The 19,953-nt window shown below is 45.6% G+C and overlaps 1 protein-coding gene across 1 annotated transcript; it reads right to left on the reverse strand.

The window, feature by feature from the left end:
* Positions 1–1,377: 1,377 nt before the first annotated feature.
* On the reverse strand, positions 1,378–7,212 carry LOC131481144 (adenylate cyclase type 2-like). The gene is made up of 2 exons (XM_058668649.1): positions 6,854–7,212; positions 1,378–1,605 (listed from the first exon to the last, which is right to left on the reverse strand). Exons 1-2 carry the CDS (start codon positions 7,046–7,048, stop codon positions 1,453–1,455), a joined length of 348 nt encoding a protein of 115 aa, XP_058524632.1. The 5' UTR covers positions 7,049–7,212; the 3' UTR covers positions 1,378–1,452.
* Between the last annotated feature and the right edge of the window lie 12,741 nt (positions 7,213–19,953).

The raw sequence follows: 19,953 nt of genomic DNA on the forward strand, positions 1-19,953 counted from the left end.
CAGGATCCAAACGTCCACTGGGGTGGACACCTGGACAGGCTACACTCTGCCCCAGGAGCTAGTCCTGCAGGGCATGGTGGCTGTGTCCATGCTGGGAATGAACTGGCAGGAGCAGGCCAGGCACCTGCTGGTTCTCATGCTCATGAGCCCATTTAATCACAACCCAGCTCCACCAGCTGCCAGGCAAGGCAGTGCCCTGTGTTCTAGGCCACACTACTGGCTGGCAGCAGGCCAGGACTCAAGCAGCAGCAGCGAGTACCTGAGGTCCCCCCAGCGAGCACTTCCTGCCGGATCAGTGGTCCCTCCTCCTCCCAGGTGCTGCTGACCTAGCCGGAGACCAGCCCTGCTGGGATCTGCAGTGTTGCTTTTAAGCATCAGATCACATATAACTGCCTTCTTACTTGGCACTGAGTTCTTGATTTGGAAAGAAACAGGTGCCTCTGTTGGGCTATAGGAATAAATTCCTGCAGGCCTTTCAACTTAAAAAAACAGCCCACATAAGCCTTGGTTTCCAGTTTTCTTCAGACTCCAGTGTAGCCGGTGACCGGGACTCCATGTGCTGACTGCATCTGCACCTTACAGCCCGGCACTGTGCTGCTGCAGAGGGAGCAGCACGGACAGCGGGCACTGCTGCCAGCCCCTGGAGAGGCTCGCTACTGTGAATTTCCCCAAAAATGCTTTCTAGAGATGTCGGATGAAAACCAGTCTGAGACAGAGTGCGCATGTACTGTAAATGAATGACATCATCCCCGGCTCTGCCCCCATCTCAACTCCATGAGGATGTCTCCATGTTGGCTGTGAGCAGGTTCTTTCAGGAAAGGTGGATGGGGAGCCACCCTCGGAGGAAAGGACGCAGGCACTCTAACCCAAAGTACGTAAAACTTTTAATGAGTTAACCTTACAAAAGACAAATGGCATTAAAACATCAGACAAGTTTGGTACAAAACTGTCCTAGGCTGTGAGGACTGATTCTGTTGATGATGGCAACATGCTGCTGGCTGGACACACGGAGCCAAGGTGACGAGGGCCGCGGGTCACAGGTGGCGGTGAGACACCGGGAGGACCACGGGCCGCACGGGCTGGGGGCGGGGGCGACAAACACTGCGGGTCTGAAGCGCACTAGTGCAGGCGGTGGGCGGGCGGAACATGCGTCAGAAGATACTGTACACTCCTGGTGTTATTGCCTCAAGAGTGGGGAGTTTCACGTTCTCTTTGGATGCTCTTCCTCCACCATGCGTCCTTCTGTCCTTGTTCGGGAGCAAGCACAGTGCAAGTGGCAGGACGATGTGGGCAGACGTGGGACAATATGCCACTGGGTCACAGAGACAAGTCTGTGAGGACCCGGAGGACGGGACAGGACACCCACGCCAAAAACGAGGGCCCCAAGCACAGTCCGGGAGTGTGTGGTACCTTCTGGGGGTCTCTTCCCTCAGAGGGAATGGAGGCCACCCTTCAGGATGCCAAGTTGCTCTGGGAAAGGGATCGTGACATTTCTGTGTTCACAAAGTACGTCTTCAGGTCCCCCTTCCCCTTCACGTTGATGATCCCGCGGCACGTGCACGCGTATCCCAGCGTCTGCAGGATGAGGCTGGTCTCCTCCGTGACCTAGAGGAGAGTGTGGTTAGCACCCAAGGCCATCATGCAGTCCAGGTAAAGGAGAAGGAGCCCCTGGCCACTCTGCTCCTGAGAAATCCAGTAGGGAATTTTCTCTTACCAAAGTCAGGTTTAAGGACAATGACGTTTAGTGCAGTGCTGTGGGAACAACCCTGATTCAGGAGGCCCCTAGAATCAACCAGCAGGATTCAAGTCTTGTGCAGGGTTAAGCATGGTGAGTACTACCACGGGTAGCCACTAGACGGCGCTACAATCCTCAGAACCTGGCGTCACCTGCCTTTACTTGCAGGAGACTTGGCTAAAAGAAAGTCAAAATATTTTGTAGCTGTACTATTTTAATGATGTTTACAGTGACCATAAATGTCATTTTATGAAACAATCAGATATTAACAGCAGGTATGAATAAAGGGAGAGACACTGAGAAGCCCAGCCGACTCCTGCGACTGGCCATGTCTTTCAGGTTTCTGCACATGGGTGACGTGAGCTGTAGGGATTCCTGTGGGCACTAGCGAGAGTCTGATGCTTCCCACCACATGTTAAAGGCCCCCTTACTATGTGTGTGTGTGGGGGGGGTGTTTGTCACAGTAGTTAAGCCAGTGATGGTGACACCTGTTTAGGAAGATCTGGGTTCAGGTGCCAGCTCTGCTGCCAATTCTAGATGTTGCCACCCTGGGATGCATCAGGTCCCTGCCACTCACATGGGAGACTAAGATCGAGTATCCAGTTCCTGGCTGTGGCTGGCTGTGGCTGGCAAGGTCACTGTGAGATCTGGGAAGGAAGCCAGGGTCTGGGAGCTCACTCTGTCCGTCTGCCTGCCTCACTTTGTCTTCAAACATTTTAAAGAGGTTCTGTCTTGTCACTGACTTGGGATGCATGGGAGGGAGCCCCTGGTCACACCTGTGGCTGTGCTGAGACACTTGGCTTTCTGCCACTGCACGCTAGGTAAGGCCCCCAGCTGCCTCAGGACCTGTAGCCAGATGGCAGCAACCATCACAGGCTGGGAGTGGGGGGTTCTAAGACCCAGAAACCTGGGGCGTCAGGATGGTGACCTGATGCTCAGCCCACGCCTGTGTGAGTCTCCACGTGCAGCTGCACAGTCTTGGCTGAGCCATGCACTGTCTGGGCCGCACGTGGGATGTACCTCCGTGGGAGACCATGTTGAGGACCAAGGCCCCGCCTGCGTCCAGCCTGCTGGTAGATTCCAGGGGCTCCTGAATCGGACCTCGTTGCAAGCAGAATCTGGGTGAGAAAGAAGCATGGGCTGAGCGTGAAGCCACCATCCTGACGCCCCAGAAGATTTTTAGGTCTTAGGAAGGAGGGAGCAGTCTTGATCCAGGGCTAGTCGCTAGTACTGGGGGTCCTGCGGACCCCCCTGATGCGAGCAGTAGTGGCAGGAAGGCCCTGGAGGGGGGTTCCAGATGCTGTGTCCTGTGCCCAAGCTGGGCTAATGCCCCAGGGCAGGCAGGGCCTGACAGGATGCAGGGAGGCTTTGAGGACTGGCTGAGAACCAAGAGAACATGGTCCTAATGCAAGAACAGAACTGCAGTCTGTTTCCCATGAGCAGGGATTTCTCTTAGTGGCTGTCAGAGCATTTCACACACAGCTGATGTGTGACCTCCTAAACACAGACCCAAGATAGCCTCTGGCCCTTTGGGGGCTGACTGTCCAGCTGTGCTGCTAATGAATGCTGGGAACCATTGCGGGCATGTTTGAACTATCCACTGGTATTGGTTAACACCAAGCCACAAAGCACCCAGCATGGCATGAATGCCTGCTGGGCATCCAGTAGGTTTCCAGGCTGGGAATCACGCTGGAGATGCGATGCTGTCTGATGACAACAGCCCCTTTCTCAGGTCTGGGAGCAATGGTTTCCTGGTCTCCACAGCCTCCCCTATCCCCACAGGGCACCCCCATATTTTCTTTCTTGCTGCACACAAATAGAAACGAAAGGCTATTTGTAGCTAAAATGAGCCACACTAGCTAGCTGGCAGAAGGAAGCTCGCTGGGATGTGCACTTTCTAGCCACTGAACTAAGTGAGTGCATGCAGGCCAGCCAATGCACTTGACTTTGGACAGGTAAGCTGCTATGCGCTGTGTCAGAGGATGACAATGCAGAGTCCCCTCCTGGCAGTGCTTGGGGGCTCCATCTCTCTCACAGTGACCTGTGATGGATTTACCAGCTCTAGGAGGGAGAGCTCTCTGGGACTGCCCTGAATGCCTACTGCCAGAGCGTGAGAATGGTTTAACTGCCACACTCCTGTTCTGTGGTAAGACTGGGTGTCCCTCAGCAGTGTCCTTGGTGGCTCAGGTTTGCTAGAGCATTCCTGACGTGGTGAGTGGCTAGCAATGCTTGTGCAGGCACTACTCAAAGCACTGGTGCCAGCAGCGGTAGGCTGCCAAGGTTACTGCCCACTCTCCTGGGCAAGACAACATCCGTGGCCACAGCCTCCAGCTGGAGGATCCCAGCTCAGCCTGTCACAGTGGGGAGATCAGCCAGCGCAGACATGTCCACCGCCCTGAGTGACCTTGGGAGCAGAACCTTGGCCATCACCAATTTTGGGTAAGAGAACTTGGCCAATTCACTCTCCTTTTTTATAACTGTATTGTCTCTGCCTTCTGCCAGATGTCTGCTGATTAATCTGGGTGGAAGATGGCCAGTGCTTAGAAGTAAGGCTTGTTCCATCCCGTGCAAAAGACTATACTTTAGCATGACCCCAGAAATGGGTTGGGATGCATGAGGTGGAGTAAGCCTGATGACTTCTGCACAAGGGCAGCCCCTCTAAAGAAGGATTGAACAAGACCATAATTATGTTAGCAGGCAGGGTTGTCAGGTCTTCACCCAGCTGGGACACCCAGGCTAGAGACAGACAGCACAGTCCCCGAGACATGACTGTGACCAAGCCCATTATGTGGGTCTGCTGGTTTTCATACAAACTTGACATTAAGTGGATTTTGTTTTCCAGAACACAACACAACAGGGTCAAGTTTAACACCTCTACTGTTTGAGGATCAGGCCATATAGAGTTCACACACAAGAAAATATCCACATAGCTTCTGGAACGTAGTGCCTCTTCCTGAGGGCCTGGTGCCACACCCAGCAGGTGCTGACGACCAGCTCACTGAGTTGTCACTCGGTAGTGTGTTCGTTTCTCCTAAGTTTCAGCAATGAAACTAGAATTCTGAAGCCAAGTAATGTACACACAACTTAGGTAGCTCCAGACTTCAGCAAAAACCCTGACTCTGCTATTGGACAAAATTATTCCTCTGTAGGAGACAGATAGTACATTGACATGCTATGTGTCATTGGAATGACTTCTGTTAGAAAATGGTCAATTCAGTCAGATTATATTCTTAGTTAAGTAGCTATGGATTTCAGTTGCAGGATGGCAATAAGATAACCTTAAGTTTGTGCAAAATTTCCAAACCATAATTATGGTTTTGTTCTTTTCATATATCTTAGTGTGCTCAAAATTTTAACACATGTGTCTACATTTGTGCATTTGAGGGACCCCCAAAAAGCTCATGGAGAAACTCCATGGATTTCAAATTTTCCTACCCTAAAATTTTCTTTATTTCTAGTTCTTGATGAAATTTTTGAAATTCCCTCAAATCATCTAAATAAATAAGAAAACATAACATTTTTTCTGCATTTGTCATTCTCTTGCTTACCTGAAACTTCCTTGTTTCACCGCTGACCCCCTCTGGCCAGGAGCCCCTTCCCCAGTCTCTGTCCTGTTGCCTGCTCCCACACCGCCTCCCCCCGCCTGTGCCCCAGGGGTCTTAAAGGCATCCTGAGACACTGTCAGCTTTGTCCACTTCACAAGGGACCTTCCCCGTGTCAGACTAGTTCAAGGCCTCTGATGGATACAGGCCCTTTCCTGTGAGCTACGGGCTCAGCACTGCTGCCACCATGCCTGGATCCATGCAGGGCGAGAGGAGAGGCAGGGAATGGACTAAGGGATGGCCTTGACTGGGCAGAGGTACCTCTCTCCCATCTCCTTCCCGCTTGCTGCCAGCACTGCTGCTGTTCCTGCTCAGGTTGAGCCCTGCCCTGCGGCTGTGCTGCAGCTCATTTGTTCTGTATTAAGAGATGGTGGCAGAGTACATTCCTGCTGACTTACTCTTGCAATGCCCTCGATGCCCTCGATGGCCATGGCTGGAGCTGGACTCTAAGGGTGCCAGGAACCCAGTGACTCGTGCCATCATCTGTTGTTTCCCAGGGTCTGCAGTAGCAGGAGGCTGCAGCCGGACATGAAACCCGGGTGGCTTAGTCATGCTAGGCCCCTTGCCTGCCTATCATATCTGCGACCACAGACTATCTTTCCTATTAACTTTGCTGTGATTTCTAAATACTTTCTACAATATTATCAGTGTTAACTACAGCCACCTGAACCACAGCTGCATTTGATCTTATAAGGAATGAGAGTATTAAGATGAAAACAGTTTTAATTTAGCCAGATTTCCCCTTTCTGTCCCTTTGCTGAGTCCTAGTGTCTTCTAGTCATTTCTAGCTCTCCTATACTGCATGCTGGAGTGGCCTGGCACTGCAGGTTGTCTGCTCCCCCTTGGAGAGGACAGCAGGGGTTCTGTCTGGCTTGGCTTTCCTGATGCCTCTTTGTAAAGCTCTTTTGCAGGAAGGTGTTGGGCCAGGAGAAGCGATGGAGCAGTGTGGTACTGCTGTACTGAACACTGTGTCACCTGGCAACCATGTTGGGCACCTGCTGCTATTTACATAAAGGAAATAGGCTACATGTTGTTAGAATTCTGTTACTATTGGAGCCAGGACTATGGCATAGTAGGCTAAGCCTCAGCCTGAGGTGCTGGCATCCCATATTTGTGCTGGTTCAAGTCCCAGCTGCTGCTCTTCCCATACAGCTCCCTGATAATGTGCCTGGGAATGCAGCAAAAGACGACCTATGTCCTTGGGTCTCTGAACCCACGTGGGAGATCTGGAAGAAGCTCTTGGCTTTGGCCAGTACCCACCCATTATGGCCATCTGGGGAGTGAACCAGTAGATGGAAGATCTCTTTCTCGCCTTCTGTCTTTAAATCTGCCTTTCAAGTAAAAACAAATCTTTTAAAAAATACATTGTTGTCAACAGGTACTGCAGAAACTGACATTGCACCAATAACAAGATTTCAGTAAGCTTCATAGCAGACTTTGTTTCCTGTGCATTTATATAGTTACTATGAGCATACTACTATTCCGTTCCCAAGACAGACATGGCCTAGGCACTCACCTGGATCTTGTCCAGGACCCCGGTGCTGTCCATCCTGCTGGCCACATTGACTGTGTTGCCCCAGATGTCATACTGCGGCTTCTGGGCTCCGATGACGCCAGCTATCACAGGTCCATGGTTAATTCCTGTGGCATGTGAATTAGCAAGACTCAGTTCGCAGAAACTGGCTGCTGTGGGCACGTCTGAGGAAACCATTGCTGAGTCATCAAACGTGAGCCCGACTCAGGAGACCTACTGCCACTCACGTCACCATCTCAAACATGCAAAAATGTTCACCCTGTTCTTTAACCTAGACCTTGAATCCTATTTACATACCCATGGTCATTCTTTGATGGTACAACCATTTCCTCTGTTGCTGGACAGTCCAGAGATGATTATTGTTTTGCAACAGCTTTGCAGTCTCCATATGCATTCCAAAGTGGACCTTTAATTATAACTGGCTACACTGAGTGAATGCACCTGACTGTTGGACCTGGGTTCATGCCTGCATCCAAATTGAGTGGTATAACCGCTCAGCACAGCAGTAGCAGGACAGCACCATTCTAACATGTACACACTCCTTCAAGGGCCACACGTGGCTTTTCCTTCTGCAGGTGCCATCCTGCCGGGAGTGGCTGCAGAGGGCATGGGGCCAGGCCCCGCTCCTGAGAACACACTCCCTGCAGGCTACCTATCCCTGTTTGTCCCCACCTGCAAGGCTGCTGCCTGTGACAGCTTCCCACTGGAACTACTGAACTCAGCAGACACAGGGGAGAACGTCCAAAAGCCCACGAAGAAGATCACAGTAAAAGATTTTGGTGCAAAAAGCTTTGAAATGCATAGCATGGATTTTCCACTAACTTTCTGAAGACTTCCTCACATACATTTCAAAACGTTTTGTACCAAAATTTAAAATTTTATTTGAAATGCAGAGTTCCCCCACCTCCCTCCTCTCTCTCTCTCTCTCTCTCTCTCTCTCTCTCTCTCTCTCTCTCTCTCTCTCTCTCTCTCACACACACACACACACACACACACACACACACACACACACACACACACCTTCCATCTTCCAGTTTAATCCCTGAGTAGCTGCAGCAGTCAAGGTTGTGCCAGGCAGAAGTTAGGAGCCTGGAATTCCACCTGAAGTTCAATTCACATGGTTGGCAAGGGCCTGAGCATCTGAGCCATACCTGCATCTTTTCCAGGGTGCATTAGCAGGAGTTCAGCTGGAAATAGAGCAGCTGCAACTCAAATCCCTACTCAAATGGTATGCTGGCACTGCAGGGGCAGCTTAACTTTCTGTGCCACCATGCTGGTCTCTAAATTTATCTTTTAACTCAATTTTCCGTATATTTTTTAGATCCTCACATATGCTTATGGTGGTAATTTCCATTGATAAACCACCTCTTGATGGATTCCCCTAATATGTACTGCTCTGTGGACAGGTTTTTAAGCATTAAGGACCTGAGCCATATTCAACTGGTTTTCCAAATGCATTATTAGAGAGATAGATTAGAAGAGGAACAGACATGACCTCAGCCAGTACCTATATGGGATGCTAGCATGACAGGTGGTGGTCTAACCTGTGAAGCCACAGTGCTGCCCCATAAAGGGAATTCTTAATGTTGACACATATAAAATAAATTTTGTTCAAAAGGTGAGAATGGAAATACTCTTACATGTAAGCATAGGCTGGCTACCCCACAGAGACACCTATTATGAGTGAGAAATAGGCCTGAAAGGAGAAAGAAGGGGGTGACATGGTAATAGAGAACACCTCAGCACCTCCTCTGGTCATGGCTTCCAGCCAAACAGGGAAGAGGGAGGAAGGTGGGGGGCAGAGGGGAGGCACTGCTCCTATTTGTTGGCCTCTTTTATGAGCGTGAAAGAGGGAATGACTGGTTATATGGCACCATGCCTCCTCCATCCCAACTCCCAGGTGAGGAAGATGAATCTTGGGAATTGGGTGGTTCCAAGGAGAAGTAGGCAGAACGTGGAACAGGCAGGAGGGTTCAGGGGTGACTTTCAACTAAACATACCCAGCTGGCTACCTGCCTTATCTCATATCAAGTTGACCAGGTCCAAAGTTCGAAGCTGGAAAAACTAAGAAAAGAAAGAAAGGGAATGGGTGCGAGGTACATTGAGGGGGAGGGAAGAACGTGTTATTAAATTATCGTGAATCCATTTTTAGAAATTAATTAAAATTTAAAGTTAAACAAAATTCCACAAAGTGGGGAGCTGAGAACTTAATCTAAGTTTCCCATGTGGGTGGCCACAACCCAGTTATTTGAGCTAGCAGTACTACCACCCAGGGTCAGCACTGGTAGGAAGATGGAGTCAGACCCAGGAATCAAGCTTGTGAACTCTGATTTGGAATTCGGATTTTGTTTTTGTTTTTTTGTTTTTTGCTTTTTTTTTTTTTAGATTTTTGTTTATTTTTATTGCAAAGTCAGATAGACACAGGGAGGAGGAAAGACAGAGAGGAAGGTCTTCTGTCCGATCATTCATTCCCCAAGTGACCGCAATGGCCGGTTCTGTGCCAATCTGAAGGCAGGAGCCAGGAATTTCCTCCAGCTCTCCCACATGGGTGCAGGAACCCAAGGCTTTGGGCTGTCCTTGACTGCTTTCTCAGGCCACAAGTAGGGAGCTGGATGGGAAATGGAGCTGCTGGGATTAGAACCGGCGCCCATATGGGATCCCAGTGTGTTCAAGGAGAGGAATTTAGCCGCTAGGCCATGGTGCTGGGCCCGGAATTTGGAGGTCTTAACCTGCATGCTTGCCACTGGGTTGGCCTGATGCCAACCCTAAAAATGAAAGAAAAGAAGGGAGAAAGATGAAATCTGTAAGTAGACTCACTGTTTAAAGCCACAGTTGTTCAAGATTCAAGCACATGGGCCTGGTGGCGTGGCCTAGGAGCTAAAGTCCTTGCCTTGACTGCGCCGGGATCCCAAATGGGCACTGGTTCTAATCCCAGCAGCTCCACTTCCCATCCAGCTCCCTGCTTGTGGCCTGGGAAAGCAGTCAAGGAGGGAAGATCTTCCTCTCTGTTTCTTCCTCTCTCTGTATATCTGACTTTACGATTAAAAATAATAATAATAAATCTTTAAAAAAAGATTCAAGCACATTAGTTCTAAAATTATGTGTAGAATAATTACATTGTATCCAATTGTGCTAAGCTCTATGTTAGACTGTGGAAATGTGGAGTTAAGCATGAACCAGTTGCTTATCTTCAAAGAACTGATAGTCTAGTAGAGCAAATAGGAATGTGTGGACAGAACAGGGCATAGCCAGCACAGGAAGTATTGCAACAGGTATCTGAGCAAAGGACTGTGAAAGCAGCAACACTTTCCTCTGCCAAGGAGATCAAGGAGTTAGATGTTTAGATAACTTAGATTTCTTCATCTACAGATGGAGAGGAAGCTAACTCGAGCAGAGGGAACAGAAGGAGATCAAGAAGACAAATTCATGAACGACTGTAGTGACCTATTTGAGAAGGGCAGGAAAATCACATGGCTTAATGCATCGTCATGTGGTGAGAGTGGGAGGTCCATTTGTTGTAGGCCTGATGCTGAAATGATAGTGAGTCCAGATTTAATTTTATATAATCGACTTACTATGGAAATAAAATCACCAGAGACTTGATAGCCACTTATGGATAAGGAAGTAATCTTCATTCTAGAGGGCATCAGCTGAGATTATTCTCTAAGGGCTGAGCCCCGGCTTTTTCTTGTCATAGCTTTTATAGGGTAAGAGCACAAGGTTCTGTGTGGGCGGGAGCAAGCACACAGAGAGCTACATTAGCAAAGACTCGGCTGTTAGCCTTTGGCTGCTGAAACCTCACCACGTGGTTCTCCCTCTTGTCTCAGCAAGCTCCTCTCCCCCGTCTGCAGGGCAAGCCGTCCTCTACGTGAACTATCTGTGAGCGTGTTTTTCTGTGAGACCTACATGCAAGTCTGCTTTTCTCCTTCCGGCTGAAGAGAGTCTTTATACATTTTGAAAAATTTCCTGTACCTTACTTTGTTTTGGCATTTTTCTGGGGCCTTACGGATCTGAGAAGAGGCAGTCCTTCCAAGTGTTGACCAATTCCTGGGTGTGGTGAGAGCTTACCCACTGTTCACACTTATATTGGTCAACCCAAGACCATGTCTCAGCCATTTCCTCATGAAACTCATACACACGCAAGCCAATGTTTGTGGGTTTTTTTCTTTCTTTTCCTTGCTTCCTTCCTTCCTTCCTTCCTTCCTTTCTCTTCCTTTTTTTTTTCCATAACTTAATCCAAGACTAAATTGCAGCCGACTCGGGACAGGTCAGGTATTATGCCATTATGCCTCAGAGCCCATCTGAGTCTTTCAGACTGGCTAATAATAGGCTATTTTCTTTGCCCTGTCTGGATTTTCTCTTAGAGATCCAATGAAGACTCTCCATCCAGATCTCTTCTCACTCCTGCTTGCACCTTCTAACCAAGCCTAGTGTTTCCCCTGTGGCTCTGCATGGCATAGTGTGTCACTTTCTCTTGAGAAATGTTAAGAAAATCTTTATTTCTTTCTGAAAATGACTTATTCAATTATTTATTTTTTAAAGACTTATTTTCATTGCAAGATCAGACACAGGGAGGAGGAGAGACAGAGAGGAAGATCTTCTGTCAGATTCACTCCCCAAGTGACTGCAATGGCCGGTGCTGCGGCTGCAATGGCCAATCTGAAGCCAGGAGCCAGGAACTTCCCCCAGGTCTCCCACATGCTGGTGCAGGAGCCCAAGGCTTTGGGCCATCCTTAACTGCTTTCCCAGGCCACAAGCAGGGAGCTGGATGAAAAGTGAAACTGCCGGGATTAGAACTGGTGCCCATATGGGGTCCTGGCACATTCAAGGAGAGGACTTTAGCCACTAGGCCATGGCCCTGGGCCCTATTCAATTATTTAAAAGGCAGATGGGCCAGCCTTGTGATGCAGTGGGTTAAACACTGCTGGTGATACCTTTATCCTGTACCAGAGCACCAGTTTGAGTCATGGCTGCTTTCTCTTGATCCAGTTCCTTGCTAATGTGACTGGGAAGGCAAGAGAGCGTGGGCTAAGTACTAGGGCCCCTACCATCTACATGGGATGTGAGAATGGAGTCCTTGGCTCCTAGCCTCAGTGTGGTACGGCCCTAATAATAATGACCATTTGGGGAGCACCACCAGAAGATCGACTATCTGTGTCACTCTCTCTGTCACTCTACCTTTCAAATGAATAAATAAGTAAATATTTTAAAAGATCATAAGTGTTGAGAAAAAGGAATGCATCATGACACAAAGAAGAGCGGAGACAGAGAAAAAAGGAGGTAGGGAGGGATAGTGTGTGAGTGAGAGAGAGAGACAGAGGTGTGAGTCAGAATCTTCCACTTGCAAGTTCACTGCTTAAATGGCATCAACTGCTGGGGCTGGTCCAGGTGGAAGCCAAGAGCCTGGAACTTCATCTGGATCTCATACAGGTCACCGCAAACCAAATGCTTGGATCATCATTTGTTGTTTGTTCAGAGGCACTAACAGTGAGCCAAATCAGAAGCAAAGTTCCTAGGACTGGAATTAGCACTCCAGTATAGGATATGGGTGTCCCAAGTAGAGGTTTAACTCATGGCACTATGATTCTGATTCCAAGAAATTCTTTAATTGATCTTGGTCCTTTTGTGTCTCCACCCAGTCTCCTCCATAAATTAATAAAAGATTGGAGGCACAGTGGTGGGTCAGACAAGGCATTGATGTATGATGAGTCCTATATTTAAAAAAGATAACTCATGCAGAGACTATCTTGAAAAAAGCAGAATGATGCAGAATGTCCATTTTGGGGTAACTGAGTGGATGGTGATAAGGACCAAGTACTTTAGAGGAAGGTGATAATGGTTCTCTTTAAGATGGAATGTTATTAGGCATGGAAAACTGAGCTAATGGGAGGCAAGCAAAACAAAGGTGTAAGCTGGGGTGAACTGATCTCCAGGGGGCAGCTAGCATGGGAGAGAGAGGGAGGAGGGAGAGACAGAGAGAAAAGAGGAGAGAGAAAAAGAGAGAAAGAGAGAAAGAGGGAGAATTTTGAGATTGTTCTAGGTTCTCATTTGCCCACCTTCATGTGGTGTGTGGTCTGAACCAATGGGACCATAGTTTCACTGCCAAACCCAATAGTGATCATTTATATAGTAGCACTGCTTGAATGTTGAGTGAGTTAGTTACCCAGATCTTGAATTTTTCTCTTATTCCTTATGTTAACTTCAGATAATTCTAATTTGTGTGGTCCTCAATCTATTTTTCTTATGTTGATAATATTCAATTATTGGTTTTATATTTAACAGAATTAAACTTGAACTCTTAAAATTATGTAATTAACTTCTTTTTGCTTCCATTGGGGTTTTAAAGTTGACGCTCTTTAACAATTGATACAGAATTGGGCTTAAAATAATAATAGTATGGAGAACACCTTCCATCCATATGCGGTTTGGCAGGTGCCAGAAACTAGAATAAAACATGACTTTGCGGCCATGGTGTTCCCATTATCTCGGTCTTTATTTCTCTATTCATATTTTTCACAAAAAAAGGACAAGTCGATATATATTCCTACTGTGAAAGTCAAACCACTAAGAAAACAGTGTTGGGAAAATGTCTTCTTGTTTATAGCCCATTCAATAGAAGTTAGAAGATATCTATGCCTAATAACATACCTTCTAAAGGCTTTTATAACTAGTGACTGAAAAATCACCATCTGTATGGTGATGTTTTATCATTCTCTGTATTAATACAATATACTCATTTCACAGTAAATGACAGATTATAGGAAAGAGACATCCCCTTTCGCTCTTGCTAAATACTTACGAATGATCTTTAGCTGGGTCTAGGAATCAAATTAACACAGGGAGATTAACAACAGAAAGGCATTCAAGTTTTGTTAAATTTGCATAAACCTGGGGATTGCTACAAGAGAATAAAGTCATGAAATGGTCAAAGCATGATGCTTTTCTCAAAATATTTGAAAGGCAGAATGAGAGAGAGACAAAGTGAGTGAGAGAGAGAAAGAAAAGTGGTAATACATTGGTTCACTTTCCATATGGCTGTAATAGCTGGAGCAAAGCCAATCTGAAGACAGGAGCCAGGAGCTTCCTCTCGGTTTTTCACAAATGTGCAGGGACCCAAGGACTTGAGTCATCCTTCGCTGCTTTCCCAGGTGTTAAGTAGGGAGTTGGATGGCAAGTGGAGCACCCCAGACACAAACTACTGCCCATATGGTATGCTGACACTAACAGGTGGCAGATTGCCTTGTTGAACCACCACACCGGCCCCTTCCAAAGTAATTTTTATAGCTTCATGCAGAAAAAGGCAGGTTAGATATTTCTTTATGCAAACACTGTATGTTTTCAAGTCAAAATAGTCACTATTCTGATTTGACATATTTGTGGTAGCACAAGCTTAACAACTTCAGGATAAAATATATAAGACAAATTGTTAGCTATCCATCAGCTATGTACTTGGTGCACAGAGCCTGAGATTAACATGATAATAACACATGTGGACTACCAACTGATGGTCAATAGCTGCAGTTTATTAGCGGCATCAGACTTTTATAGATCGAGGGTCACTTAGGATAAGTGAGGAGGTATTGAGCTTATCTACGGAATTCATCAATTGTTTCTATACCCTTGTTTGAAACTCTTTTATTTTGTATATCCCACCAAGTGTTCTCATTCACATGCTATCCACTCAGTTGTTCTCATACAAATGATATCCGATCAGTTATACAAAAGGCATTCATTCAGTTGTTCTCATACAAACATTATCCTGTCAATTGTAATCCTATGCTTGCTGACCTTCTAGAGTCACAATGTCCTTCTACAAACCCCCCTTCTGTGTTTTTAAAATTAGGCCTGAAAGATGTAGCTAGGGAGAACGTGGTCTTGAAATGGGGAGAAACAATATTATATATTGTATCAAGATGACTTCACCAGGGACCACATACCCTAACTGCCTATATCCCATCTAGTTCCTCAACATCCTTGCACTTTTTGGAGTTTTACAGGAATTTGCTTTCATAGTAAGTGGAAGTAGATATATGTTGCCATATTCTGGAGCAGTACCAAAAGACTATGAATGGGGGAACAATCCTGAACAATGGCATTCACTTTAACTTCCCTTACCGATGGATTCAGGTGCACTTTTAGATTGCTTGTGTAGTAGAGACCCTTTGTTCATTTGTGGAGATAGAGGGTTGAGAAAGACTGATGTGGACATAGGCGGCCTATGATGAAATAACAAATGGCATAATTTTAAAAAAATATTCACTTATTTTTGTCAGAAAGTCAGATTTACTGAGAGAAGGAGAGATAGAAAGTTCCATCTGCTGTTCACTCTCCAGATGGCTTTAACAGCCAGAGATGAGATGATTTGAAGCCAGGAGCCAAGAGCCAAGAGCTTCCCTCCCTGGACACAGAGTCCCAAGGCTTTGGGGCCATCCTCTGCTGCTTCCCTAAGCCATAAGCAAGGAGCTGGATGAGAAGTGGTGCAGCCAGGACACAAGCCAACACTGACATGGGATGCCAGTGGAGGTGGAGGATTAACCAATGGGGCCATTGTATCTAACCCCAATGGCATAGATTTAATAACACTCATGATCTGATCAAGTAGGTGACTTAAATAGGGGTGTGTCCATGTGTGTGTGTATGTTTCACCCCCTGCTACTCCCACAGAATGAAACAGCTGGGGAGGCAGAGTAATGTCAGAACCAAGACCTGGAATTACACTTAATTATGTTATGAAGTTTTGTGAGGGAAGTCCAGAAGCAGGAAGGAGCATGGCAGAAAGTGTGTGAGAAGGCTAAGGCTAAGCAGCACAGCTTTGCTGAGGGGTCCTGGGGGGCGTGAATGCAGGCAGTGTGGAAGGCCCTGGCTGCAAATTCATCACAGTTTCAAACTTGGATTATCAACTTTCCTACAGTTGAGGCTTCTTCCAGAAGCTAATGCAAAAATGAATATTTTTTGGTGCTAAAATACAATATTTCCCCTAAAATCCACAGAGGACAAAATCCAAGACCCTCAGTAGATGCCTGAAATTTCAGATAGTACTGAACCCTAAGTGTACTACATTTTCCCCCTGCATGCTCCTCTACATCATACACGAGTAGAGGCTAATAACAATAGCTTATAACAAAGTAGGTTAGAATAATAAAATATGATCCTGAAAGTTATGTGAATATAACCTTTCCCCTCAAAATCCCTTGCTGTACTGTATTACAAGTTTGGATCTCACCACAGTTAATACTAGTGTTATTAATGAATAAGTGAGGACTATTGTACAGTCCTGGTACATGTAAATGTTGATCTATCACCAACTGTGGCTGTACTCATACACATAATTATAGTATATATGAATTCTTTACAGCATTAATTTATTGAGTTAGCATATTAACATAACAGTTTCAATTGCCTGTAGTGGAAGATATCAGAAATTGCGTATTGGTCCCCTGTCACTTCAGAAAGGCTCTGCTGGTTAGAGTTGAGTCTTACTGCTGCATGAAAGGTTAGGATTCATCTTTCCAGTGTGGCAGGATGCTAGAGGAGAGATATTGGTCTATAACCAAGAAACACTGTTCCACTTACTCCTGTGAATCAGCATCTTTGACTCTCAATGCTACCAATGAGAAAGATAGTTTTAGCTTTTTTTTGTGTATCTTTTTTTTTTTTTTTTGGTTTGTTTTTAGCTTTATTTTTTAAGTGGGGAAGCAGGCTAAGAGAATAGATAAATTCCAGGTCATACTGGTAGAAAGTGGTTGAACTGCAATTTTAATACCGGTCTATTTATTATTTTTTTAAAGATACATTCATTTTTATTGGAAAGGCAGATATACAGAGAGGAAGATCTTCTGTCCACTGATTCACTCCCCTAAGTGACCACAACATCCAGAGCTAAGCTGATCTGAAGCCAGGAGCCAGGAGCTTCTCCTGAGTCTCCCATGTGGGGGCAGGGTCCCAAGGCTTTAGGCCGTCCTCCACTGCTATCCCAGGCCACAAGCAGGAAGCTGGATGAGAAGCAGGGTCTCTGGGATTGGAACTGATGCCCATGTGGAATCCCCGATTGTTCAAGGCAAGGACTTTAGCCCTTAGGCCACCACACTGGACCCCGGTCTAATTCTTAACTTCATCCTAGCTTCTCACCTTATGTTGCTTTTTTTTTTTTTGAAGATGTATAGATATGTATAACAGGCCTCTCTAATAAATAATAATATCCACCCAAGTTGAAGTAATTTTTAGTCCAACTGCAGGTATTTATAATGTCTTTTTAAATGTTTAAGGAAATGGGATGCTAACCAACATAATTAATCATTACACATTATACACATGTACTGAATATTACACTCTAACCCATAAAAACATACTATTGAAGTTGTAATTAAAAATGGTATAATTAAAGTGATTACAGTGAAATGCAGATCTTAAAGATTTGGGATGTTGAAGGTTAATCAGAAGAGGTTGTGACAAAGAGAAGCTTCTGGCATCCTTTGCATCACACTCTAGTGTGAATGCACGAGGCTGGCTCCATCGGAAGGAACATCTTGGCAGATGGAGAGGTGGAGAAGCTCTGTGTAAGTTCACTCTCATTTACAATCTCACTGCTTGTTTGGATTCACTAATTGAGTCAATATTTCTTGTGTATTTTTTCCCCCTTAAAACAAAAACACAAAAGCACAGTACTAACTAAATGCCTTTAGGCACTTGTATTTTGTCTTCTGAAGACTTTTTAGTGGTATAATTCCCTCAGCCACTCTGTAATTCTTTATTAAGTTTTAATGCGGTTTAAACTCTCCATCTGTAGCCGATATATCATTCCCCCTTCTTTGCCAGCCGGTCTAATCGTTCCCTGTTGTCTGTTTTAGAGCTCCGTCTGGTGGCTTGAAGCTGTTATGACACATTCATCTGTAGCATCTGCATCCCTTCCATGGCACGGTGAATGGTAAGACCTACTCATCCAAACAAAATAACAGCAGTGTGTATGCAATTCAGAGAGGCAGAAGGATGCTCCACATTACAAATTAAAAGTAATTACTCAATGTATGACTGTCACAAACAAGGTGGGAGAGATCTGGGGGAGGCTGGGCACAAATACCTAGTATGTGGCCGTATTTCTGACTGTAACAAATCCCAAAAGATGCATTTTATGTTCCTATTGTTGACTGAATTTGGCTAACTTTTTACATAGGGGTGAAATGAGGGCTTTTGTTCTGTGTTTTGATTTTGCTCACGTGAGGTAACGTGACTAAATATCAGCTTCCTTTAAGACAGTTTCTAACTTGCTGAAATGTTCATAGAGCTGAGTGACCTGACTTCATAATTGACAGCTGTCTCATGATCCCACTGTGCTTCTATACGCAAGATTTTAAAACGTTCACATGAAGAAACAGAATTAAAAGATAAACTTATTTTGGCATAAAAGTTGAGATTCAGGCCTAGTTTTTTCATCATAGGCAGTTTTTGCTAAACTTTCAGAAGATCACTCGTACACAGACTGATATGTATCTGTAGCAGTATGAACATATGTACAATACACCGTGTTCACTATTTTGAAGTGTATTTCTTGCCCTTCTGATTATGTGTCTTTTAACATTAGTCTTACCATGTACTTCTCTTTGCCACTTTATACAAATTATGAAATACCACTGAAGAGTTGGCTATGGTCTGAGTACAATAACCCAAACAGACATTATCAGGAGGTCAGAAATCTGGAGGGATTTAGGTCCATAAAGAGAAGTGCCGGGGTCCAGCTCCAGTCTGGGTTTCGGAACTCGGGAAGGGTGCGTGGATGAGGCGCAGAAAGAGAGACCACTAGGTTTCCATGATGATAGTGGACACGGCAATAAAGCAGTCCGCTTTATTTATACAGAATCAGTTAAACTCTGGCTCAGACTTTCCACGTCATGGTCAAGTGGGTGTTTCTAAGGACAACCCTGCCATCTGCTTTATCCAAAAACAACAGAAATTCCTGCTATAATTCTTATCCTACAACCTAATCTTGTATCACAAAGAAAAGGAGAACCTAAAGATTAAGCAAAGGATGAAACCCTAAATACAGGTCCCTTGATTAGCATAAGGTCAATGGAGACAACCAAGACAGTAGGAATAATAATAGAAGGCCCTTTTGTAAGACATTATTGACATTAACCTCCAAGCTCACATTGTGTAAAAAGCCAGTCTCACAGTAGCAAAAATGCCTGGACAGATTCGAATTCTTCCGCTGAGCCGGCATAGTAGGCACGGCGAATGTCCAAGCGAAAAGCACCGACACACAGAGACCATGGTGGTGGTAGAAGTGCTGGGAGCCGTCTGCTCCTAAGCCTCTTTGTTACATATTATCTCCTCTTCCCCCCAAGTCCATTAACAGGACAATAGGACGCCAATGAGTCTGCAAAGGCCAGGTGCTACTGCCTTAGGCCTGATTCCTGAGTGCTCAGCTAAAGCAATGTAAATCAGTTCCTCAGCCCACAACAGAGAAGCATTAGTGAAGGGGGTTAGGACCTTAGAGAAGCGGCCCATGCCATAATCAGAAATTGCGTGTGAGAATCAGGAAACAGACACTGAAACTCCTCGCACTTTGCTCTTGAACTTCCACCCCCTACATCTATGAAAAATACATTGTTATTTGTAATCCACCTAAACTATGGTATTTGGTTCTACCGCTCCAAATGCACTAAGAGTGCAGACAATGAAATAAAATAAAATGCATAAAAAGGATCATAGCAAAAAGTTGGTGTACATTAGGAAATGTGGCCAGAAAACCATGTGGTTAGCAGAAAATCAATGATAAGCTGAGATAGAATGGCTGTTCTCCAGTTCGGAGTCAACACTAGGAAGTCAAAGCTTGTTAGAAAGATTTGCTGGTGTTGGTGTTCAGGCAGTGAATTGAGGCACTGCCTGTGACACCAGTATCCCATACTGGAATGCTGGTCTGAACATTGGCTGCTTTGTTCTGCTTCTGATGTGGCTCACTGTTCTTATTCCTGGGAAAGCAGCAGCAGAAAAGGCCCAAGTGGTTGATTTTACCTGAAATTGTGGCTTTACCTTTTGAGAATATAAATATTAGTTATATTATTTACATTGCAAAGTAATCTACCGTT

This window comes from Ochotona princeps, chromosome 9 (genome assembly GCF_030435755.1).
Source record: "Ochotona princeps isolate mOchPri1 chromosome 9, mOchPri1.hap1, whole genome shotgun sequence".
NCBI lineage: Eukaryota > Metazoa > Chordata > Mammalia > Lagomorpha > Ochotonidae > Ochotona > Ochotona princeps.

Excerpts from the sequence above, each read along its gene's own strand:
- LOC131481144 (XM_058668649.1), bottom strand. The coding sequence starts at position 7,048 with ATGGTTTCCTCAGACGTGCCCACAGCAGCCAGTTTCTGCGAACTGAGT. Across the intron at positions 1,606-6,853 it reads GGGTCCTGGACAAGATCCAG|GTCACGGAGGAGACCAGCCT; the intron begins GTGAGTGCCTAG and ends ACTCTCCTCTAG.